This window comes from Dinoponera quadriceps, unplaced genomic scaffold (genome assembly GCF_001313825.1).
Source record: "Dinoponera quadriceps isolate SergipeBrazil2010 unplaced genomic scaffold, ASM131382v1 scaffold3271, whole genome shotgun sequence".
Taxonomy (NCBI): Eukaryota; Metazoa; Arthropoda; class Insecta; order Hymenoptera; family Formicidae; genus Dinoponera; species Dinoponera quadriceps.
This window is the reverse complement of record NW_014557287.1, coordinates 1,536,805-1,562,483: the sequence shown is the minus strand read 5'-3', so window position 1 is coordinate 1,562,483 and position 25,679 is coordinate 1,536,805. Positions and strand designations below refer to the sequence as shown.

The window sequence follows — 25,679 nt, the reverse complement described above, 5'->3', positions numbered from 1 at the left end:
TTGAGCGTATGCAGCACACATTTTTACGCTTTGCTAGCTGTTGTTTGGATAAGCCCAAGCTTATACATACCATGATTATCGTTCCACATTAAATAAATTGAATATGCTGCCATTACAAAAAAGAAGATTGATCTCTCATTTTATTTTCAGCATAGATCTTTGATCGTTTTCAGCATATTTAATTTCAGCTGATTGTTTCTCCACCTATATTTGAACCCATTAAAATTAACGTTCTTCCTGGACCTTTCAGGAAATTACCATTATTTTATATTTTACAACTTTATGCCCAAACTTTATGTGCTATCAGCTCTCACACTGGCAAATTGTGCATGATGTGAAACTAATTCCCCAACTAGAATTGTGTAGAATTTTTTCACGGATCACTGACAACTTTTACAAATTACGTTATGCGCGCAGGTTTAATAGAGTTGTACCACGAATCCATGTATTCTACGTTTTGCGAATTTCTATTTCGTCTAATTTAAATTACATGTAACTAGTAATAATGTTATGTTATTCTGTCATCTACAATCTTCATTTTATCTCTTATTCATTAAAAGATTCTCCCGTTAATAAGGATTATCATCATGATTAAAAAAGAATTTCTAACGATTCTCAAAAGTTTCAAAATATCCACTATTTATTCAGCTAAAATATTCTTATTTTGTAATTTCTCTCTCTCTCTCTCTCTTTTGCACATACACATATATGCATACATAATAATCATCATCATAATAATATAAATAATGTCAATATGTATACAGATGTTATATTAATATTAATATAATATATTGATTTTGATACATATTAGTATTAATATATACATTGGTGTATACATTTGGCGGGAAAATAAGAAGTGGAGGCTCGCGTGATTGATCGATCGTGACGTTTCCGGTGCACGTAGGTGACTTGTTCGACATGCTACTACCGATGTTATCAATATATCAAGAGTACGTGCGAAACCACCACTACAGCCTTCAAGTGTTAACCGAATGCAAGCAATCAGCCTCGTTCGCGGCATTGCTCAAGAGGTCGGAGCAAAAGACTGCCTGCCAAGGACGATCTCTAGAGACCTTTCTAACGTATCCCATGCATCAGGTAATGGCTTCGTGACGTTGCTCCACGAATCCATCGCTTAGGTAAAGTCGACTCGATTTCCCCATCGCGAGGTATTAACGTTGCCAAGCGCCTTTCTCCTATTTTCCGAGTGGTCGCGGCGCGCGTATCTCACATTTTCTCATTCTTTTCCTTCTTATTCCACGTCCGTCTCATCCGAAAAGATCGAGTAGGTGCACCAGGCGAAGTGGATAATGTCATTTCGCGGTCATTCGGCCGAGAAGCGCGCTCGTGTCCGCGTTAAACCGTCGTTATTAAAACGTCCCGGCGTATTTTCGTCATCCCGACCTATTTCAAGTGCCGCACTGCGCGAGACGCAGAGGCGAGCGCGGGGATATCAGATTGGCGAGTGTTCTCGAAAATCGTCGAGGTAAAATTTCGACGAAAAATTTCGCCTCGTATCGCCATTGCCAGGGAATCGTCGTGAAATGCGCGGGGCGAGAAATCGCGCGGTTCGCTCGCGGTTATTCTCGCAAGGAGGAAACGAAGTTCGCGAAATTCGCGAAGTTCGCGAAAATACCGAGGAAACGAAGCAATTATCCTCGCTGATACAAACGCGTCATCAGGGACGGTCTATCGGACCGGGGTAATTTCGAAACTTCCATGAATAATGCATGGAGTCTGAGGATCTTGTCGATAAGTGGACTCTCGGTAGCGCGGAAAATATACATCGTCCCGCGGCAAACATTCCCTCAATTCGCCGGCCGATTAACGGTCGCCGCGAATACAGCGAGGGATTAACACGCGGCACCTCCGCATTCGGTTATTAATTCAGTTTCACCAAGTTCCCCGTATTTAAGGAGACTAATTGAGATTCGAGCGAATCGCGGACAGCTGATCGCTCGCGACTCTTTCGTACCGTACGAAACTCGCGAGCGGAAGTTCGGATTAAAACTCGCATTTTGAACTTCCGCAGATCCCAAGGTATATCATTACTCTGCACGACTTACTGGCGCACACGCCGTACGACCACGTGGAACGCAAGAGCCTTCAGAATGCTAAGCAACAGTTGGAGGACCTGTCGAGACAAATGCACGACGAGGTAATAGTAGGTTAATCCTACAGTAACGCCGGCCTTAATCCAAATTCTAATCGCTGCCCGTCTCTTGCCATCAGGTCAGTGAGACCGAAAACTTGCGGAAGAACTTAGCCGTGGAGCGGATGATCGTTGAGGGGTGTGATATTTTGCTGGACGTCAATCAGGTCTTCGTCAGGCAAGGTGAGTCCAGTAAAAAAGCGCTCTTCCTCCCCCGCGCGCGTTTGAAACTCGTTTTAAAACGAGAACGTTCGCTCCAAGCTCAAAGATATTCGAATCGTGCGAATGAAGCTCGTCGGTCCGAAAACGGTGAATATGATCTTTGCCGGATCGTTTTCGACTGAATTCATTGGCAAGCAAGTTTCGAAACGATGTGCTCAATTACAACGCAAAGGCGACTCCTCTGCAACCTCGGCTTTGCTCGTCAATACGTTCCGTCGGGGTTAGTAAAACGGAAATAATCTACCGACCGTCATTCGTCCTCAGCGAGCTTATCCTTGGTCGGGAAGCTCGAATCTGAGCTTGATCGCTGTCGGTAAAAGCTAGACGACCGACCGCTCTTCATTGTCGAGGATATCGAAGGGAGAAAGAGGAAACTCGCGCGTTAAAGGGCGCAGGCGCGCGCGTGTGTTTCCGGAGAATCGATGACGCGACATAGCATCTTCGCACTGAATCCTCGCTTTCGCCTGGATCCTGCGCAATCCGTCCTGCCAACGCTGACGTATCATCGCGTTGCTGCACCTCGGGCAGATGAGGAATCCTTGCGTCGACCGATCATGTGAACGACTTGACAGCGAATCGCGGCACGATGACAGGCGAGGAAAATATTCTACCATCGCGAGAACTTGAATCTCAGCTTAATAACAGCTGTTTCAAGTGCGCTCGCTACGATGCACCGGCTTTCCCGACATTGAGCTACGATCTGAACTGTTAGAGAACATTCGAGATTCGAGTACTAACAAGTTGGAATTTTTCACGTATAACGTTGAGAAAGTCCAATAGCGGGACAAATACGAGACGCTACAAGAATAAGTTGCAAATTTATATGTAACGAGAGAATGATAAATTATATTATATATGTGGCGGGTTTAATCGACGGTATCTAAATTTGTGGGTGAAACGTGCGGTTGATCGAGCTTGCGGTAGCGTGCAACTCCGCACGACGAGTGGTTACAGACCGTCCCGAATATAAAGCCATTTGAAGTCGGGAAATCCCGGGCGAATAGGCCCGGCGAATCCCTCGGTACAGCCTTGGCGCCCCTCGTGCTCGCCGGCGCGTCACATGGTTACCACGTAAACCGTCCAGCGGCACAACAGCCCCTCCCGCGGACAACCCTCGTTTGGCCGCTTGGCCTTTCCACCCGCGACGAAAAAGTCGGCCGAGGAACGCGAACGGTTCGCGCGACGGCGTGCGTCACTCGCTCGGAAATACGGCGACGTCTCGAGCCGGAGTCTCGGTCGAGGATCGCTTACGCGGGGGATGTCTGACGGTGACGGTGGGCTGGGGGTCGACGAACGGACGAAAACAAGCGGCGGCCAATCCGCGTTGCCATTTTGTCGGCCCGTCAATTCGACGGCGCGTCTCGATGTGCGTGACGACGGCGACGACGACGACGACGAGGCCGAGTGGAGTTTTGCGACGTGGTGCGCGAGTTCGATAATATCTGGCTCGGTAGTGAGCGAGGTGGGACCAAGCGAGGTACGTGCGACGCTGGTATCAGGGACCAAGGGTAATCAGGAAGCTAAGGATCAGTCGTAGCTTTCGTCCGCACGCAAGGAATTGCCGGAGGACCGTTAAGTTCGATCGTTTAGTTAAGGTACGTGCGCGACTCTCTTCGCCCGCTGATAGCGCCGCGGAATCTTACGGGATCGGAGGACTCGTCAATGAACGTGTCTGCGGTTAATATTAACGAGTCTCGCTCGTTCAAGCGGGGAATACTGATGCTAGATTCGACACGAAACTACCCCTTTGTCGCGATGGTAATCTCGAGCGTGTGCTTTGATTCACACGGGAAAAAATCGGGCTACGTTAACCAGAAGAGAAACAGATACGCTCCGGTCGAAGGACACGGATCTAAAAATCGTTCTTATGCTCAGAAATTCCGTTGCCTTCAATCAAAATGATCTGGTTGTTCCTCCTCCGTTTGACACAATCCCAATTTTTCCCGTGCTGGATTCTCACACTCGCGTGCGAAATTTTCACTTCCGACCGAGCACATTATCTAACGGTTCTCAAATGTCAAATCATAGAAGGCCAATTAGAGCGTACCGCGAGACATTCGTGCTGAATATTTTTACTCTCACGCGCGAAATTGTTCCCTTCCACGCATAATTTTCCGAGGCCCTCCGAGTTCTCGAAATTCGCGCACGAGACGCGTCTGACCTAATCTGTCTTTTTTCACTTGGCGAGAAAGCTAGTCGGTATAGCGCTCAATGAGAGAGAGAGAGAGGGGGGGGGAGAGAGATCGATTAAAGGAGAGAGGTCAAGACGTGCCACGTTCTCGGCGAATTCAGCCTTCGATTCAGAGCCCTGGAGGGGGGAGGTGTACATCCCCGCGTGTAGTTGCGTCAAAGGTCGATTTCGGCGGGCTTGAACGCCACGATGGACGAACGTCGACGTCAGCGACGCGATCATCCCCGTCCACGCGACCCATCATTCGCGTCCACCGTCGTCACGCGTGCCGCTCTCGCTGTGTTATTTTTAAACGCGCGTCGTGCGCTGGCCTCCCCTAATTGTATCGATTATTTTGAGAAAGCGCGGGTCACCGGGTATCGAAGCTGACACGCGACGCCGCAGACCGGGGGGGTTATTTTTGCCGGTGCGCCGTTATTTCCTGACGGTTTCCCCGACGGTATTAATAACGAGACACGAATGTCGATCGGTATCGACACCTGGCAACGCCACGAGCCGCTCGCTCGCCGCATAAATCACATTTATAATCCCCCGTTTTCGTTCGTCCAGGTACGCTCGTGCAAATAGTGGACAAGTCGCGCGGCGCACGAAGCAGGCTGAGCGCTACCTTCGGCGGCAAATCCGCGAGCGACAAGGAGGCGGTCAGACAGTGCTTCCTCTTCTCGAATCACCTGCTGCTGACGACCCGGCAGTCCGACGACGACGGTCGCTTGAATTTGGTCCCGCAGATCGGCAAGATCCCTTTGTCCGACGCGGTGCTGATCGAAGACCCGAGCGATCAGACCGAGAACGATGACGGTACTTATCTTTTTATTCATAATTTCACGATCGGTTTCAATTACCCTTTTTCCCCACGCGATCTCCTCGAGTTGATGGTACGATGGTCAGTCGCAAAACGGTCGCAGCACTTCTTTCCCTTGAGTTTCTTCGCAACGCGTCTCGTGTCCAATAGGAAAACGTGTCTCCTGAGAATTACTAGAAAAAAACGAATTCTCTTATCGGACGCGGAATGCGTCCCGAAAGCTTGTAGGAAAAAAGTGTCGCAACCGTCCTGCAACTGGCTACATAAATATTTGATTCGATACCGATTTCGGACTGGCTACATAAATATTTGATTCGACCGAGTTGATGGCCCCGTTGATTCTCATTAATTGTACAAAAGCTTCATTGACAATTTGTTGATTGAATGTCTAAAGGTACGATAAACGAAACAAATATATCATTCCAGACGCGTATATCTTTAGCCTTGTTTCGTCGACTCTCTGTTGGCCGTGCGATCGGATTTGTCAAATGCAAGTTATTATATCTAACACGTAACTTAATGAGACACAGTAGCACCATGGCGTCGGTCGTTGCCGACCGTCGCCGTATTCAACCGTGTTAAGGAATGGTAAGCTCTCTTCATTGTTTTACGGCGACACTCGTAATATTCAATACGTGCGATGCAACGTACCGTTTCCTTCCGTTGTCGCGCGCTACTTTATACGCAGCAAAAAGGATTCTCCTTCGTGAGAGACAGACAAGGGTCGTCCGAGTCTTCTATCGTGAAGGGAATAGCGCGAGAATCGCGTGGCAGGAGGTCGCGAAAACGAGTAGAGCTCAGTCGCGAAATTGTTCAATCGATTGACTCGAGTGCCGCGGAGTAGCGACTATGAACTGATTTTAGAACTGTCAGTATGTTCGATGTCAAGCGGCATCAGCGAGAGTAGCGGAAGCGGCAGCGGTAGCGCGTCCTCCCAGCTGCAGAATCGCGACTTCAAGATCATCCTCGACGTAAAGTCCGGCGGGCTTCAGGTGACTGTGCATCTCGTGGCGCCTACTATGCAGGTGAGTCGCGCGTAAATGAAAGGCGCGGACCGGAAGACTCGGGAGGACTCGGTAAAATGATGATAATTAAGAGACAATACGCGCGCGAGCATGACGCGACTAATGAAGCTATTGAGCGACGGAATCCGTCCCGTAGGAAAAAGCCGCTTGGATCAGCGACATCAGCCAGTGCATGGACAACGTTCACTTCAACGACCTGCTCCATGGATCGGACACCAGTTCCGTCACGATGCCGCAGTCCATCAAGAACGACCCGAAACTCTTCAAGGACGACGTGGACATACGGTTCAGTCGTACCTTGAATTCGTGCAAGGTACCGCAGATCCGTTCCGCCACGCCGGAACGTCTGCTGCAGCGCTTGACGGATCTGCGATTCCTCAGCATCGACTTCCTCAACACGTTTCTGCTGACGTTCCGGGTGTTCACCGACGGCGTCACCGTGCTGGAGGCTCTCAAGAAAGTGTTCTACGAGGCTGAGCCGCCGGACGCGCCGATGCCTACCGGATCGCTCGTGTGAGTAAAATGAAACGGTAACGCGCGCCTGTCAGCCTCGTCTGCATGGACGAATAATTGTAATTTTGATGATCAGCACACGTTAGTCGCGAATTCTCCGGACTATCGGGCCATCCCGACATTTTAACTCGGCATCAGCCCTGCAAATCCCATCGAACTCGAAAGGCTGATGAAGAATCAAATATCTCGAGACAGAACATTATAAATTGTTGTCCTAACTTGATCGTCGCAAATGTTTCTTTATCATTTTCTTCGCGTTGAAAAAACTCGGAAAAACACGTTTTAAAGAATTTTAAGAATTTTTTAATATCCGACTATTTCAATATGCTATTTCGTTTAATGTTCATCCTTAATTCAAGTAATACTTTACCCGCAGTCAAATAAATTGTATGGTTAACACGCATACATACATACATTGCTTATTGACGTTACGAAAAGATGATATTTAAATCGAATGTTGAAATAACCGAATATTAAATAATTCCAAAATGTCTTCTTTAACTTTAAGGCACAAAAGAGGGTTAATTCCAGACGAAATTTTGTTTGCTCCTCAAATGAAGAGAAAATAGAAGCGAAGGGTCTGAGATGGAAAGGAAAACACGTTCGGGGCTCCCGCCATCGATCGCCACTTCGCTAACCTCAGTGTTCACGTAGACATCGTGTGATGCGTTTTTAAAGTTCTTTTTAGGGTTCTCAGAGCCATGACATGTACTCTTGCGAAAGTTTTATCATATAATAAGAACGTATTTGTATGTGTCAGTTTTATATCCCAAACTTATTTTTGATGTAAGTGCACGATTAAAATAATTTATCGTGTACTTTCATCTTACGTAGAACTCACTTATTTCCGAACATGACGCTCGACTCGGAACGCGACGCACTCGAAAAGTAAAAGATGTTACGTTTTCAAGAAAAATTACGAGTTATCATATCATTAAATCTTGTTACATGGCAACGTTAGTCCAGTTCAATAACAACTGTAGTTGGTGAGTGCTCTTACATTTAATTGGAGTATATTTTCAGATCTAAAAAAATGTACCAATCGAATACAAGAATTCCGTCACTAATTACGTGGTTACTAAACCGGATTAACGTTGCCGTGTAAATATAATCATCAATATAATCATAAAATATTATATTAATATAGTAACCGTTAAATATTCAATGTCATTGACTCATATGTAAAAACAGCGTTATTATATTTCTATTTTAGATCACTGGACGTGTTAGGAGCATCCGCGGGCGAGAGCCAATTACAATTAGAAGACCGAAGGAGAAGTAGTTTCTCACCTAGACGGACAAGCGGTGCGAGCTCAGTCTCAGGTACGTCAAGCTCGGATTCCGTCGATTTGGAGTTACATTAACTCTCAATATACCATCACTGGCTTTCAGAAGTTTTCAGAAATTTTCAGAAGAAAGAACAAAGAGGAAAACCTTAATTTTTTTAATTTTACCTGTCTTTTTTAATAGAATAAATAAATATTTGAATTCAATTAATACAAGATGGCACACCGAAAGTTGACGACGGCGTCGTGATTAATTGCTCGTCGATTTCGATTAACATCGATTGATACTCGTTTGTCGTTCTTTACCTGCGTAGGATACGGATCAGAAGTGAGTGCTGCGGACTGTCGGGAAACCAGGTCTCACGGTTCCTTCGATGCTAACGTGGGTGGACTGAATTCAAAAAGTCATTGGCGATCCGGTTACAGAAAGTGTGAGTACTTCACGAGAATATCGTGCTTCGTAATATTACCGACGTAGCGACTCGACCGAAAATCTCTAAATTGCGACGTAAATTCGCTGAATATGTTCGAACGAGAATTTACGTGCGTCATCGGAGGATACTAATGTCAGAGGATGGAGTTTCTCGCGGGCGGTATGAATATAAAAAAAAATATATATATATATATATATTCTTATTTTTTGCCTACGTATATATGTATATATATGGTGCTATTGTTCCCATCGAAAAAACAAAATTGGAAAATGTTAAAACATGCAATATAAATGTTTGCATGAATGAAATACGCAGTGCGTTAACGGTTCGACGGTAACAAAATTCATTAATATTTTGCTTCTGCAGCTGACTCGTGTTTTACATTTTTCTACTCCTGTCGTGTGATGGGCGTAACGGTATTTTCGTATAGACACATATTTCGTTAAGCCACATACGTTATTATGAAATAACGTTATTGATAACGCTTGTACGAGCACACCATTATGAGGAGATGCGATTTAGAAAAGAATATATCTGTTTTATTTAGTGGAAGAGGAACAATCACTCGGTCTGATCTCCGAGACCCCGATCATCAAAAGTCCTACGTCGCAGACATCGAGTCCATCCACCGCGTCGCAATCCCCGATCACGCCACGTAAGATCAGTATTCGCGTGGACAAGGAGTCCGAGAGCGACGGATGTCACCTAACGATACCAAAAGTGATCGCTGTGTCGTCCAGCTCCGAGACACTCACAGGTACAATCGAGGATCGACATCTATGTCTTCAGTATTCCACAAAATTTCGCGAAAAATCGTCGGTCGCGTGATTAAATTAAATGCAAATTCAAACGAAATTCTTCGAGAAGGACTTTTCCAACCAATCGTAAACGCAATCACAATGTCTTGTGAAATGGTAATTGAACAGTAATGATGCACAAACAAAATAACAAAAGTATAATAATATATTATATTAGAATTATGTAATGTGTTATGGTAAGAGGATACGCGCAATAAGAAATAAAATGAGTGAAATCTTGCGAATTTCGTCGCTGATTATATCGAGATTTTCGAGAGTATCGCTAATATAGACGAGCGATTTGGAAAACAAGATATTACAGTAATCAGCGCGCCATCCTCGCCGAGCAACTTAAGCTCCGTGACGCTAATCGGCTCGACGGGTTCCGGATCCGGGTCGGATCCGAGTCCTCAGGAAGGAGGTACATATTCCCGCGGTATTTCAGAGGAGACCGACACGCCCGTGGCAACGTCGGAGGACAGCCCGAGAGGTACGATTTTCAACTTCGCGAATTATTGATCCGCGTGATGAATTTTTCTTCCCCGGGAGGAAAATAAGAGGAAGCAGAAAAGGAAGTGACGAGGAGCTCTGACGAGACGCACACGCGCGCGTACGAAATCAATGTTGCAGAGATACAATTCACCTACGACACACCGACACAGTCGATCGATAAGCCGGACACGCCGACGAAAACGCCGGGTTCTCCGGCGAGCGAGGCGACCGAAGCGAGCAAAGAAGGGAAAGCTACGACGGACGACGAGAACAGCGAATCCTCCCCTCGGCGGGTCAGTCAACCGGCGCAGACGAGTCAACAATATTCGGAGCACAGGGCATCTATCGCCTCCGCTCCGCCGTGCACTACGAGGAGGGGCTCGATCTCCACCATAACCGGAGTATGTGTGATGATAAAAACGTTCGTCGTCGGCTGTATTTACCGAAAGAATTCACGAACTAAATCGCAAACGCTTGCCCGAGATTAACAATTCCACCACGAGGCGACACGCGACCGCACGAATTCGCGTCCCTGATGTCGCGATTATTTTTGCAGAATTATTGGGCGAGCCGGCGATCGATGCAGGAGGACATCTCGCAGCAGAGCAACTATCAGCACGACGCTCAACAGGTCTCCGGTAAAGCAGGCGTGGTGATCACGAGCTTCCGCCAGAGTCACCGAAGGTACGTCTCTCGACGATTCTGATCTCTACGCGTGGCCTCTCGCCGTGTTATGTATCGTGTCTATCGGATTTAGAGACGTGTTCGTGTATCGATAAAAATTATCTCTATTTCGTTTCTCGGTATATCGGTTGCTGAATGTTGAATGCCGTAAACGGCGACTTCTGCTTACTAACGCATGAGAGCTTCTTCTCGATATCATCGTTTTATTTTTCTCAGACTTGTAATTACTTGTTGACTTACTTTTAGAGAGAGGAATTGTGGATAGGGGAGTTTCAGAGGGAAAGAGAAAGATGTCGCGTATATTCGGTATCTTGCGATAGTTTAGCTCGTAAGATAGTGGAAAATTCCTACTTGCCTTCGTAGCGGAACGTGTGTACATCTGAAATGCAAATTCCTCGCTCTGTGTGCAAAAGTATCTGTTTCCGCAAGATCCGCTCTGCCGCGAGAGTTCTACATAGTCGTACTCGAGTATCGTAACGATCTGCGTACGTGTATCGAGGGAATTGTAAATATACTGTAAATATATTTGAATTATATCTCCATATCTCGCTGAAACCATCTTAGAAGTAATATAGAACATTTCTCTTACCGACGATTTGTCCTTTCTCTGAGTAACTTGTAAATATTCTTATTATTCTATTCTACTCTTATTTTTCTCGCATCTCACAAGTTTACGACATAACAATAGAGCGGTGTACGATGCGAAAGGTCGCCACCCGATTCGTAACTTTTGCTCCATTTCGTCCGACTAATTATACATATTTATATATATTTAAATATATATATATATATATATATATATATACATACATATATAGATTTTTGTCGCCATCTTCGAGACTGAAGTGGTCCCTTTAATCAGGAAAATACTTCCGCTGCCGTTTCTACTCAACTGTATTTCATGTATTGTTTTGTGTCATTCATAGCATTGGACCTGAACCTATCTGGTAAGTGGGCTCATTTTGAAGACATCATTATCCACTTGTTGCTTGCGGCATGGCAACGGAACCCTCGCTCCTCCGCTTGCGATTATCTTTAGACAACACCTGAACGTGTCCTGTGCCTCTGTGTGCCACGAGATCTCTGCTCTCTATTGTTCGTCTATAAACTTGAACCGTCAGTCACAACGATCATCCCGACACCCTTACACGCGACGCTTGTCTCCCCCCGCCCTCGTCCGTCCCTTCGATCAGTCGTGACCGATTGATTTCGTTCACTCTCACCACGACATCTCATCCGGTCTTACTACCTGATCGCCTGATAGAATGCACTATAGCGAAGAAGAGTGTGAATGGACCGAACGAAATAGAAATAGTTTTTACCCGATAGAGCCGCCTTTGTGTCATTTTACGTGAGTGCTTTATTAGTGCTGGATATTCCGAGCAAGCAGGATTGCGACCGGAGTAATTCACGAAGTGAGTTCGAGCATCGACTCCCCGCGCGATCCTGTGTGCCCTTTGACTACGAATGGAGCGACGATCCGGACGGTCGCCTCGCGTCCGCGCGGCATCGAGATCGAACTCGTCGGAATTACGCCAGTTTCAATCCCCGTTCCAAATACACTATACTATACTTATGTATTTCGTAGCGAACACGATAGTGAGACTAGCAAATAGAAGGTACTGTCTACACCGCTGACTTGCCGATGATCTAGAACTTGTTAGCGAATCGAGATGCACATTAGACTTTACTCGCTTGAATCATTCGCGGGAGTGATTTAGAGGGGCGATGCAACGTAGAGCGTAGAGCGAACGCGTAGACCGATGTGGTAATGATAATAACCGAGATGAAAACATAACTCTCTCGAGTCGATTCCGATTTTAATTGACGAACGCGCGCGACTACCCCTTCGATATCTCTCTCAAGTCTAAAGTTAGTCCTCCCCCTCCCCCCAAACGCAGGAGCAGCACCTCCACGGCCGCGGCCGCGTTCGCAATCGCGACCTCCGCCTCGAGTAATCCGCCCGACAAAGGACCCACGAGCGACAGCAACAACCGCAGCGGCTCGTGCCGCGACAAGAACAGGCGGAAGGAATCGGTGATGTCGACCGCAGCGACGATGAGGGTGCTCAACGTGCTGCGGCACTGGGTGTCCAAGCACCCGCAGGACTTCGAGCTGGATCAGAAACTGAAGAATCTGACGATCGAGTTCCTGGAGGACATCATTTACAGCCCCAACCTGCTGCCGGCTGAACACAAAGCGGCCAGCCAACTACTCAGACTGCTCACCAAAGAGGAGCAAGAGAACAGCAAGATCGACTTGGACAAGCTGCTGGCGCCGCCGACGGTAAGCGACGAGACAGGCTCTCGTTCCGCTTGTATATTCGATATTGTACTCCGCACTTCTTCCGAAAAGAACAAAAGAAAAAGTACTTCGACATTTCGTTCTAAAATACTTGCGATTAACGGTATGTTATATCAAATGGTAATTGCAAGATAAGATGAATTTGAAGAAAGAGGGAAGATGTATTTTTTCTTCGTCCGTTAAGAGACTTTTAAGAAAGAATAATAATGAGATATACGTCAATGATAATGAGATACGTATCAATCTTTACAAATAGTTCGAACTCTCCAACTCTGCAAACTCGAGGAGGGAGCTCACAAACTAAAAGTAGGTCAGACGTATTCTGATAGTATATCGAGGGATGAAGAAATGCTTCGATATCTCAGACTGAAGTTTCCCAACGTCTGATTGAATTCAATTGAAATGTACTAAAGGACATTGAAAATGCCCCACTTGGAAGGATATATCGAATGGGCTGAAACTTGATGAACAGAGAGACAGAAGATTCGAAAGCAAGTGATCCCAGTTCATTGGCAACACAACCATGGGTTTATGCGTGTAACTTTGAGCCCAATCTTAGATTGATCCTTTTCGGTGGGGCATCTTCAACGTCCCTTGGTATATTTGGGGTTTTTCCAAATCGACTAACGCTTTACCGACGAATTCCATTCAGATTCAGAGCAAAGAGAGCATCGAGACGCTGTCCGCGCTCGAGATCGCGGAGCAGATGACGTATCTGGATCATCAGATATTCGTGTCCATCACCAGCGAGTAAGTAACGAGTCACCGATTCCCACCGTGAATCGTTTTAATCACACGAGAATTCGCTTCGCAGAGAATTCCTCGGGCAAGCATGGATGAAGACGGACAAAGCGATCCGCGCGCGTCACATCCTCCTGATGACAAAGAGATTCAACGAGGTGTCGCAATTAGTGGTCTCCGAGATTATTCGTCGATCTAATATGTCGGCCAGAGTGTCGGCTATCGAGAAGTGGACCGCGGTGGCCGATATCAACAGAGTGTTACACAATTACAACGGTGTGCTGCAAATTTGCGCGGCGTTCACGAACAGCAGCGTATATAGGCTAAAGAAAACTTGGGAGAAAGTCCCGAAAACGGTAAGTCAACGGTCTAATCTCAGGTGTTCAACCGGTCGATTAATATCTAAAGCGAACTCATCGTTGATAATTAATTCACGGTATTCTACTTAAAAATTCAAAGCCGATACTTTTAATTAAGTACAACTTTATTCCCTTCGTCCTTTTGGGCGGCAGAAAGTCATCGGAGAAGAAACGGAAAAATAAATTTACGGACGAATAATGAATTTCTCGTGATTTTTCTTGTTCGTATTATGGCGAAAGGTCATCGAGAAAAGTGCGAAAGAAATGAGAAAAATCAAGTAGTCGTCAAGTTATCCCTAACTATAAAGGCAAGCGGGGCTTTGAATTAATCGTGAAAGTCGCTACGAACTTATCGAACAATCCTATATTATCCACCGTTACATTAAAAGGAATAAATATTCGAATCTATCGTGACTGTCGTTAATTTCCAGACGAAGCAGACGATAGAGAGATTGCAGCACGTCGTCTCGTCTGACGGACGCTTCAGAAATTTGCGGGACGCCCTGCATCGCTGCGATCCACCCTGCATCCCTTACTTGGGTCTCTACCTCACCGATCTCTCGTTCATCGAGGAGGGTACTCCGAACTTAACCGAGGACGGTCTTCTCAATTTCTCCAAAATGCGAATGGTGAATGTTTCGTGATTTTTCCCACCCGTACCAATGTTACTTCTCCCCTTTTTAAAGGAGTTTCGCGTTTCCTTGCTGACTGAACATTCCGTTCATTCGTTACAGATCGCTCATGTGATCCGCGAGATACGACACTTCCAGCAAACGCCGTACAAGATCGAATTGATCCCGAAGGTGAGCAACTATTTGCTGGACACGTCGCTTCTACTGAACGAGAAGGATCTGTATCGCATGTCCTTAGACATCGAGCCCAGGACATCCAGATTGAGCAGCTCGACTATAATCGGTGTGCCGCCCTCGGTCAGCCAAGCGTCCATGAAGTAAGCTCGTTTCGCCGTTTCGAGCGAACGAACGAATGAACGAATGAACGAACGAACGAACAAACGAACGAACAAAAGAACGAAAGAAGAATGAAAGGGAAAATGAAAACCGACGAGCGAGATGATAGGAAAGAAGATCCAAGATCGAAAAGTAGTAAATATCCGTCGCGCGCGCGGCCAATTATTCGATTGCGAACGCGACTCGCCGTGTTTACAGCCCCGTCCACTCTTTCTGTCCACTTCAGTTGCGCTGTCGGCTTGTGACGCGATCTTCGACGTTCGCTTCTGTTGCCGTCTTTTTGCGTCTACGTTTCGCGAGGTATTTACGTAAGCTCCTAGACAAGTAAGATCAACGGGGATCTCATCGTCGCAAAGAATCGGCCTCTCAGCCTCTTTCGCGGGTAGGAACTTGTCACGTTCGCTTGGGACAGACGTGTGTGATCGCGATGAGCGAAATTACGTTTCGGGTGAATCTTCGCTGGGTTGCTGAAATTACCGCCTTTCGATTATTTTATTATCGTTGTTCTTGTTTTCAAAAAATCTCGCAAACATTTTGCGACGAACAGTTCCGAGTCGTTCCTTTCCCCGAAGATATAAACTGAAATGTTTACCAAACGTCATGCACAAATTCATAAAGCACGCGGCATTAACTTGGAAACTGAATTAGGCGTTTAACGATAACATTGGATGATAAAGTGGATACCGTAGATTAAGGAAGAAGTAAATGCGCTTGATTAAAAATACGATCGAAGGTAACAGTGTTATTTTATTACTAAATGCCACTAAAAATTCCTAATTTTTTTTCCGATGTAGTTTCAAATCATTCGAGAATTTCTTTGGATTAAGAACAATGATAACGAAATAATCAGTAACGAGCAGAAACGAACAAATATTTTCTCGTAATAACGTAATATGTTCCTCTCCTTGTGCATTTCGAATGTCGTTATCTTGTGTGTCGCGTGTATCGTCCTGTGCATAGAAAAAAAAAAAAAAGAAACCAAAAATAATTCGGAGCTCATAAATGTGGGCTGGGGTTTCATTTGTCTGATAAATTGTGCGCGATGCGTGTCGTCGCGAACGATCCGAATTTTTTACAAGACGGAGAATGCTCTGTTAACACCGACGTGATGATCGTTGGCGAGGGCGCAGAGTCACCGTCGCTGATTTTCATTTAGCGCCGCTCAATCGAGCCAGTATTACTACGCGAGACATGTAAGCGTGTAACTCAAGTAGTTGTTCAGATGAGTATCTTTAAGAGAACAAATGAAAAACGTGGGAGTCGATTGAAGATTGTATCTTGACAATCAGTAGAGTAAAGATAACGTTGTTTTTCGTTTACTCCGATTATCGTTATACGAGCATCAAAGCAACTCGTTTGTCAAGCGACAAAACCTATTCTTCCGCGTTCATAGCAATCTTTTTCTAAAATGCTATTTTATATATATATCACACACGAATGATAATCATATTTTACGAGTTGCAATATCTTATTTTTTATATTATTCTACTATATTTCATGTCCATTACATTTTACTACTAATTATATAATATTTTTATAGCTTCACTATTTTTTTATATTATTCTATTATATTTTATATATATTTATATATCTATTTATATGTTTCATGCTTCTTATGTTTTTATATTATGTTAAATATATGTTTTATTTTTGTACGAAATATTTTACCGCCTTACTGTTTATTTATTTATGTGCTGCCTGTATTATCAATATCGTTGACGTTAAACACTTCTGATTCATTCTAACTGTAAGAACAATAGTTTTAATTGCTGAAGCTCTGAGTTTTCTCCGTGTTTGTTAAGCGAGATATGAATCTTATACAGAGGCTACACATATCAACTATATTTGATATATTCCAAACAACGGTCGACCGCCTCTATATTTTTATTCGATATTTATATCTATATAAAATAACACGACCAGTGGAAGAGAGAGAGAGAGAGAGAGAGAAAGGAGGTAATTCTCGGAGAGAGAACCGTGGTTCTGTTGATGAAGAGGCGGGTCCTTGAAAGAAAAATTTGTATACACATATATTATATATATACATGTACACGTGCATCTCTCTCTATATTTTTAACCTTACGTTTACGAAAGGTATCAAGAAATCATTCTTCGTATATACGCGATTTTCTTGCCGGCAATGTCGCTAAATTTTATTGAACGCGCAATACATAAGAAAACCCCGAAATTCTCAGACGCATCTCCACACCCGCAAGCGCGAAATTAAGCCGACGTTCCCTGCGGGACGCGCACGACATCACGATCCTTTCGACCTTGACGCGGCAAATCATGGCGTGCGGACCACACGTTTTCCGATCCAAACGAAATACGTTATTCACACGGCATGAAGTATATCGCCTTTCGAGAAGGCGATGAGTAAAACCTCAGATGCTCGCATCCCCGACAGGCACGAGCGGTGCATTTTAACCCTCTAATAGCAAGATGGATTTTCAACGTATCCAAGAAAGTGGGGTTGGATCCGACCCGGTGCTCGGTTTTGTTCACTTTTCATATATTCAATGTACAAAATGGGCAAAGGAAGTGAATAATAACATGAAACATTTCTTAAGAAAAAACAATGCGCGCGCTGTAAAATAAACGAAGCCGTGGGGTCAATTTGACCCCGCTTTACCGTTAGAGGGTTAAAGATCGACTGCGCGGATCGCCGCGAGGAAAGCACCCGACGAAAACACCCGGTGGTAAACTTCACCGTCGACACGGTGCTTTCTTATTCATGCGGGTATCTTCTTCGTTCGCGAAAGATTAAGGAAAGGGGAGAAGGGGGAGGGAGGAGGGCAAGACGTCTCGACACTTGCGTCCTCTTTACGCGAATCTCCGCGCCGTCGTTTTCGCATCTGCGCCGCTCGACGATGACGACGTTGCGACCAATTAATTGTAAATATCGAACCCGTTGCTCTTGCCGAATTATGGTTGCCGTTAAAAGTCGATTCGACTATAATCACCGGGTGATCCGCAGACCATGTGTGCGCCTCACGCCTTCGGAAAGTATCGCTTATGATTTGCGCGCTATTCCGGCGTCTTTCGGTATATGTGATACTGTTACTCGTAGACATAGAGTACAGAGAAACCGGAGGTGAGCGCTTCTCGACTCGCATGATTGATCCGCGCACGATCGTTCGCCACGAGGACGGTTCTACCCCGAAAGCAAATTCGACCCGATCTACCCTCCGAAATTGAATTCAGACATCTGTTCCGGAGCGCGAGATTTTCACACTCGGACATATTTTATCGCTAAATCAACGCAGGGACAGATCGAACATGCGCGTCGGGATCCACTCGAGTCCGGTGTTTTAATTGACGCGAGATTAAACACACGAGCAACGTTGAGCGTTCGTTGCGAGGTCGAGAGAGTTATTCCGGGATCTTGTGTTCACTTGTAGATTCTTTTGATATATACTACGAAGTGTCTAATGTGCGAGGAAACAAGTATTCTCCATCGAAAGTTCAAAGAGATGCGTTAGCGCGAGAAGGAAGAAAGGGAGAGATGGGGAGGAGGAGGAAGGAGGTGAAGGATGATAGAGAGTTTGCGAACGCGTTCGCAGGTGATTTTACAAATTAGACGGAGCATATCACTGTCGCAATCAATATCGTAATAATTACCGACGCCCCCTTAGTATTTCCGAGTATTCCTGTTCGCTCAAGCGGCTATAAAATTTCGAAATATTCGTCGTTATTGCGTGTGATACTCTCGGTGTAGATCGACAACTGATCTTCTATTTTCTCCGAGAAATCGAACGGATACGGCACGGAACGGCCGTCCGTTGTAGTTTTTTTTTTTTTTAAACGATTGAAGATACGACCGTGGAGCGAACAAGTGGTAGAAGTCAATATATGGCGCGTCGCCGAGAAACTCGAATCCTTTTCGAACCTCTTCTGGAGCGCGAGATTTTCATATCCGACAATGTTTGTATCTTCGAAGCTTCGGAATCCTCCAACGGAATTTTATTCTATTAGTGCGGCGGGAGCAAAGTTAGATATTGGAAAACTCCAGGTTTGTACCGTAAATTTCGAGTGTTCAGGATTCTCAAGAAAAACAAAAACATTGCAAGAAACATAAATTAATTTCTGTAAGCACTTTCTAAATTTGAATTCAGAGAGTAATTTTTTCATTTGAATTCGAACGAGAAACTGACATTAGTCGTTTCACGGTGCCCAAGAAGAATTTGAATGGTCAAAAAATATTTTAGTCGGTTTCCGTCGTGCCGATTCGGTGCATGGGATTTTCGCTCCGTGGCCCTACTTTCAATCGTTCTCAAAAAGATAGCGATGAACGGTCGTTTTGGACCATCTCGTACATGTATACAGCTACCTCGCGATTTCATTCCGACGGCGCAATGCCGCTCTCCTCTCCGTGATTTGAAAGCCAATTCCCTTTACGGCTTTGTTGTTTTATCGTCGCGAAAGATCCAAGGGTGGGCAACGCGCGGCCTTTCTTGTTAAAACGACGAAAGATGTCTCGTGAAGTACATATTTGAAATAATAATATATATTAGCGATTTCTCACGTCTAAATTCAGTACACGAGGTACACGACAATTAACTGCATTCTCGGCGATATGCTTTTCGAGGGGAGAAAGCACACGGAATTTCTCCTAAAATAGGAGATTTCGAATTAAGAGGCTCAGGCTAACCGATCGAATCGATGTTAAATTTATTATATTCTTCACCGAAGAGTAGCGTGATTCGTAAGACAGCTTCCAAAGAGTAGCACAATTCAAATGAGGTTGCCCACCTCTGATCCAAGCCTTGTGCCAATTTACGGGAAGTTTGGGCGACAAGCGACAGTCGATTGTATCGACAATCTTTATTAGAATATATAATATAATTGTAATTGGCAGCTCCGTGTCCTTCTCTTAGATTATAATCCAGACTGCGATAGGCAGCGCTAAGGAAAGAATATTGAGACATTTTACAAGCAACGTTACTGGACTTCAAATGCGAACGACTCGGAAAGATGTTAGAAAGCTGATACATTCCTTAGCATTATCTGTCGTAACTCAGATTACAATCCAGGAGATTATAGTAGAGACCCTCCGTCCCTACGGAAGGTTTGTACAATTCAGTATGCACTTTAACGTGTATTCGTTTGCCGTAGATCACGTCGTATAGCATGGAAGAATATTTTCTAACTAGGGTGTACAAAGATAGAATGTTATACGATCGGCTAACGTGTCCTACGAGTTACCGTTTCGACGATTTTCAGCCATTCTTAGATTATAATCCGATGGATCGTTACACAAAGTAGAACGTAATTCGTTATTTCCGGAGTATTCCCGCTATCCTACGGAGATCTCACAGTTACGTTTCATTTTTGACACGTAGCGACGCGCCGTATTGAACGTATTTAATCAATCGAGTATCAACCAAGTATCTACGTATCGTTATACGACTTTTCACGCGATCATTCGACGATTAGTCGCCGCTTTGATTATCATAGTTGGTGCAACTTGCTGACATCAGGATTTTCATGTTCAATTCAATGTAACATTCTCAACCTCACTTTATCCATTTTTGATTGCCGCAAATTTTTTATACGATTATTTCCACAGGATACACGTCTTCACGCGGTGACTCGAGGATTAATCGCCGCTTCAATTATTAACTGGCGCAACTTTTTTGATATCGGTATCTCTTTTCACTTGAACATAATAATTTATTCGAAGATTTTCAACCTCTTAACACTGAACTCCGTTAATTTCAACGTGACGTCACATATCAAGGATCAATACTTATTTTAAATTACGAATATTGAAGGAAGGAATCGATAATTTTGGGATTCTATTTCGTCGTTCGCCGCGCGTATCATCTCTCGAGATTATCACGCGCGATGAAGGAGTCTGGAGAAGTTGGCCGAGTTAGCTTCATTGAACTTCAATCCTCAATGATTATTTTTGGAAAACGTTCCGAAAATTGTTTGGGTTCCCGCTCTGCCGAAGTCGGCATGAATATAATACTAAAATCACAGCATGACCTTTCAGTAGTCATCGACGCTATTAGACAATTATTTGAAAACGAAGCGTACACTGAGAAGAATTCCCATCGGACAAACCGATTAAATGATGTATCTGATTGTTATGTTTATTGTAATTTTTATTGCCATTGCAATCGATCGGATATATTCATTTGTTACTTTCTAACTGAATTATCAGACATGATCGAACATTTCTTTCTCAGTATATCCGCAATGAATTTCTTCGCACGCGTGCTTATAAGGAAGCACACAGACGCCTGGTATACATTTTTCGACGATTCTTCGCCGACGACTTCTCCTGATTTGTTTAAAAAAGCCTTTTATTTCCTGACGAACGTTCTACGCCGGAGGAGACCCTGTTTCCTGGCAAGCATCCTGCCCCGAAGAAGATCCTTGGACATCTATCTCGTTACCTCTCTCATTACCGCGCTTCATCAGTGTCAATATTATGTCCCGTAAATTCACTTAGAGAGTTTTGAACCTTCTCAACGTCTACACGAAAAACTATATCCTTGGATATATTCTTCCGCTCTCTGGCTAACACTATCTCGGACCTAACTACATTACTAATCCTAAATGATGTTGTATCTGGCTGATCTCCGTACAATAATAAAGCTAGTGGCCGGTGCATTGAATATTTGAAGTGATTCGTTTGTGAGCGCATTAGAATTTGCAGTTGCGTTCTTTCGCAACAGATTAATATAATTTTCGCGATCGCGATCACACATAACAAATGCGCATCAACCATCCGGCGATACAGTGCAGGTTCTGTTGATTATGAGTCAACTTGAATAAATCCCTTGTATTATAAATCGCACCGTGAAACTGGGTCACTGGGGAACCGAAGAGTCCGCGGTTTGTGTCAGTCCGGCCGTCGTTTAACGGCCTGACTGCTGCTGAATAATTTCCATTAATTATACAGAGTTTACACACAGAAGCTTAATTGATTATTGAATTACTAAAAATACAGCAAATGTAATTCGAGAGGTTGCATCGCAAACTTATTTCAGGTTTTTATTAGTGTAATTAATTTTCCAGATGAAATTATCCTTCATACGCGATTTAGTGGAATAATTTCTTCTACTGAAATATGAATAAACGGATCCGTTAAAAACTCATTACCATTAAATAAAACACTGACAAGCGAATTTGTACATCTCCTACAATGAGACTCGTTTCGATCGTTGACGAGACAAATTGGCACAATTGACAGTCGTCATTCACCGAATTGGACATTTTTAAAGACCGCTTGGGGATTTTTCTATTTAAATCTTTGTATATCGCGGATCTCGCTGTCAATGCAGCGATTGCTAATTTGACGTGAGCCACCGATTCTTCGGTCGGATAGACGACCTATTTACACGGGGTGATTTATAATACAAAGGATCTTAACTTGACTCATATTCGACGGAGGCTGCTTTGCATTAGCCGATGGGAGTGCAGTGTTAACGTGCGTTCATTATGCGCGCACAATCGTGAAATTTATATTAATCGTCGAGGATACACGGTTAAGCGAAGCAGACACGCGCAACTTTTCCGATCCTTTTCTGGAGAAATCGCGCGGCGAACGTTCGGAGAATAGAAATTCCAAATTACATCAGTCCTTCTCTCGATATTTGCAGTCCAACATAAACATTAATCTTTCCGGGGCGTTCCGTTGGAATTAGCGGAGTTAAGCGTTAAAGTAATCGGCAGGTAACATTCGTCGTCTCTAATCACGATTAATGGTCTTTCAACTTCCGTGAACGTAATTGTCGTTAAAAGCTATGATATAATCATTACGGCTAGTTGTAGGTACTGCAAAGTACCGTCTAAACCAAAGTACCTCGTTCCTTAATGTCGTTGCGGCACTATAGTTGCATGTCGTGCGCGAGTGTATGTTTGCCCGAATGTGCGCGTGCACGTGCGCGCGCGTGTGTGTACGTGTGTGTATGTTTAACCTCTTCGATCGGAATTACTTCGCGACGACGACGTAGAATTCAATCGGTCTGAATCGTCAATTGCGATCACTTTTAATACGATAAGATTCCACCTTTCTCCTGCGGGACAAACGACGAGTATAAACGACGAGAAGAAGGAGTACTTATCTCGGTAAGCGTAAGCGTAACCGAGGAAGAGAGCAAGACTTGTAAAGATTTTCACTCGTTTCTCTATTATGATGCACAAATCAACGACGGAAATGCAAGCGCAAAGTTGAACGAACCGAACGATCCGACGAAAGTTACAATCCCTTCGACTCGCTACCTTGCGGAAACATTCGATGATATCGTTATACGCGGTTCAGCGTCCGGAAAAAAAATGATCGAGAATCTCCCGAGGCAATTAATTCCATTCTCGGCGGCAAATCTCTCGAGCGGTCGAGAAAACTTACGCCGCACCTTTACGTCCGAATGAAAAGTCACGGTGATATTTTCAGAAAACGCGAAGTACAGCGTTCAGAGAATACAATAAGTATGAGAGAGCGAGGAAGGATTTCGGGATTCTTTCTCGGCCATTTCTGGTTATACGGGTTAAGTGCGTACGAAAGGTTGAAGAGATTCGCGATAGAGAGAATTTTCGGTAGGGAAATATCGTACGCGTGCTTGCCCGCTCGCGCAAGAGTAAAAAGTTTCGCACAATGTTCTCCGTTCTGCTTTTTGAGTAACACTCGAACGCGACTCGCGGTATTGTTGAGGGAGAATGAGTGAGAGCTTTAGAATCCGTGACTTTTTAAGCCCTCGCATACGTATCTCCAGTCGTAACTCTTCGAGTGTCTTCGATATCTGCGATGTTCTACTTGGTGGCGGACTTTCTCACTTCTCCCGTTGCACTCCCGTCGAGAAGCAGAACGATATAGTATGTTCCAGAAAGAAAGGCGCGTAACAAGATCAGAGAATATAATTCCGGAGAATCGCATGCGATTTCACTTAACACGAAACGATAATTGCGTAAAATTCCAAATTTAGTGATTCGGATTCGAAGAATTTCTAACGCGTTGCAAATTTTAAGAGAGACAAAAGAACAAGAAAAGAGAGAGGGGGGACATAAAAAGATTAAAAGGATATTCAAATATCTCTCTCTTTACAATATATCTCCGTCTTCGTGTGGGCAACTTTGCGGATTCATTTCCGGGTTTCTTAATGTTAACAATTCAAGATCCTCATATACAGAGTGTCTCACAATTGCCTCTACCTGCACACGAGCGTTGGCACGGTAATCGTCAGACAGATTCTGTGGACGGATGCTTGATCTCTCTTTGCAACTAGCAGTTATCGTTAATGTACGTTCAAGGCAATATCGGTATCATGCGTGCGTCTGTGTGTGTCTGTGTAAAGTTGCGCATTACGTGTAAGAATCGCGTGTCGATGTGGATATGAGAGAGCGTGCGATGACGTACTGTCTGCCGACTAAATTAAGGAAGTTACTAACCGATCACAAGTCATCAGCTGGTTGTGAGTAAATGTTAACTAAGTATCAACCATATTAAACGTAGAGACTTAAGTGCGCGTGGCGCTGCTCGTTGAACGAACATGATTTTATTCACCGACGTATAAGAGTTACTTTAATGATAATAATCAATTAATCAATCGATCACCACCGTTTCTTTAGAGACGGCCTTTGTTTGTAAAGCATTGTACATAATTCTCACGTATATTTTGCGCACTCAAAACCGAATTATCTGTCAAGCCTCGTCTCATGATACGCCGTGATCTAATCCGAGCTAGTGAAAATCATTTCGCGCAACCGAACAGCCGACTCGCCGCTTTCTCAATACTTTTTTTTTGACATGCAGTATAAATAATGTTATTATCACGATTGTACTATCGCTAATCCTGTTCGGACGAAATCAAAAAAGAAGGTAAAAAGAGAATCACTCGATTGAATTAAAGAAGAGAGTAACGCTAAAATATAGTACGAAAGTTGGAGCCATATAACCTGTTATAAATATTAAAAAATAAATAATATATACATATATATATATATATATATATATATATATATATATATATGCACACAAAGTTTCGCTGTTATCTTTGATTCAATCAGGATTTTAATGTTGTACATGTTTATAAGCTGCTAACAATTAAGTAGCGTGACACGTTCATAATTTCGTTGTTTGGAAAAGAAAAAGAGAGAAAAACAGAGAATGAAAGATAGAGAGAAAATGAGAGAGAGAGAGAGAGAGAGAGTCTGAGGGAAAGAGAGAGAGAGAGAGAGAGAAAAAGAGTAGAAAAAGGAAAATTTAATCTCTATCCTTAATGTTGTAATCGTTAATCCTGTCTATTGTCTATCAAACATTTTATATCTTCGGTCTGTATACATTAAATAGAAAATATTCTTCTGTATATCCCACCTGTGTTTTTATTACATTTCCTCTTATACACACACACACACACACACACACATGTACGCACGCACGCACTCACACGTACACAGATATCAATCGCACGCATGCCTCCTCTTAATATCTTATCGATAAACAATTAACACAGAATGTTTTTTATAAAATATCCGAAAAATGTTATGAATTTTTACGAATATGTTTTTCCTTCGCGTGAGAGAAGCCCGATATATTTTGTGTCGCCGCACACCGCAACGTCGCGAATTCATCCGCTTTTTAAATCGCGTCCTCGTATGCATCTCGTCGACGGCGTATATCTTTCGCGCGGCGCATTAAAACACCATTATCTAATTTCTTTCGGGCGCGCGCCCCCGTTTCCACTCCTCTCCCCCCCCCC

The 25,679-nt window shown here is 44.1% G+C and overlaps 1 protein-coding gene across 5 annotated transcripts in view; it reads left to right on the top strand.

The window, feature by feature from the left end:
- LOC106748948 (ras-specific guanine nucleotide-releasing factor 2-like) overlaps positions 1 to 16,501 on the top strand; it is a 60,173-nt gene extending 43,672 nt beyond the window's left edge. Inside the window, exons 9-26 of one of the 5 annotated variants that reach the window (XM_014627906.1) lie at positions 905 to 1,098; positions 2,033 to 2,158; positions 2,233 to 2,335; positions 5,115 to 5,363; positions 6,241 to 6,392; positions 6,529 to 6,905; positions 8,119 to 8,228; positions 8,506 to 8,622; positions 9,173 to 9,382; positions 9,736 to 9,912; positions 10,053 to 10,315; positions 10,471 to 10,598; positions 11,525 to 11,545; positions 12,500 to 12,884; positions 13,555 to 13,652; positions 13,717 to 13,999; positions 14,434 to 14,631; positions 14,737 to 16,501. In XM_014627906.1, coding sequence (XP_014483392.1) covers positions 905 to 1,098; positions 2,033 to 2,158; positions 2,233 to 2,335; positions 5,115 to 5,363; positions 6,241 to 6,392; positions 6,529 to 6,905; positions 8,119 to 8,228; positions 8,506 to 8,622; positions 9,173 to 9,382; positions 9,736 to 9,912; positions 10,053 to 10,315; positions 10,471 to 10,598; positions 11,525 to 11,545; positions 12,500 to 12,884; positions 13,555 to 13,652; positions 13,717 to 13,999; positions 14,434 to 14,631; positions 14,737 to 14,955 — 3,410 coding nt within the window. In that variant the 3' untranslated portion in view covers positions 14,956 to 16,501. Of the gene's footprint in view, positions 1 to 904; positions 1,099 to 2,032; positions 2,159 to 2,232; positions 2,336 to 5,114; positions 5,364 to 6,231; positions 6,393 to 6,528; positions 6,906 to 8,118; positions 8,229 to 8,505; positions 8,623 to 9,172; positions 9,383 to 9,735; positions 9,913 to 10,052; positions 10,316 to 10,470; positions 10,599 to 11,524; positions 11,546 to 12,499; positions 12,885 to 13,554; positions 13,653 to 13,716; positions 14,000 to 14,433; positions 14,632 to 14,736 lie in introns of all 5 variants that reach the window. The other 4 variants (XM_014627907.1, XM_014627904.1, XM_014627909.1 and 1 more) reach the window with 4 other exon arrangements.
- Positions 16,502 to 25,679: the final 9,178 nt, after the last annotated feature.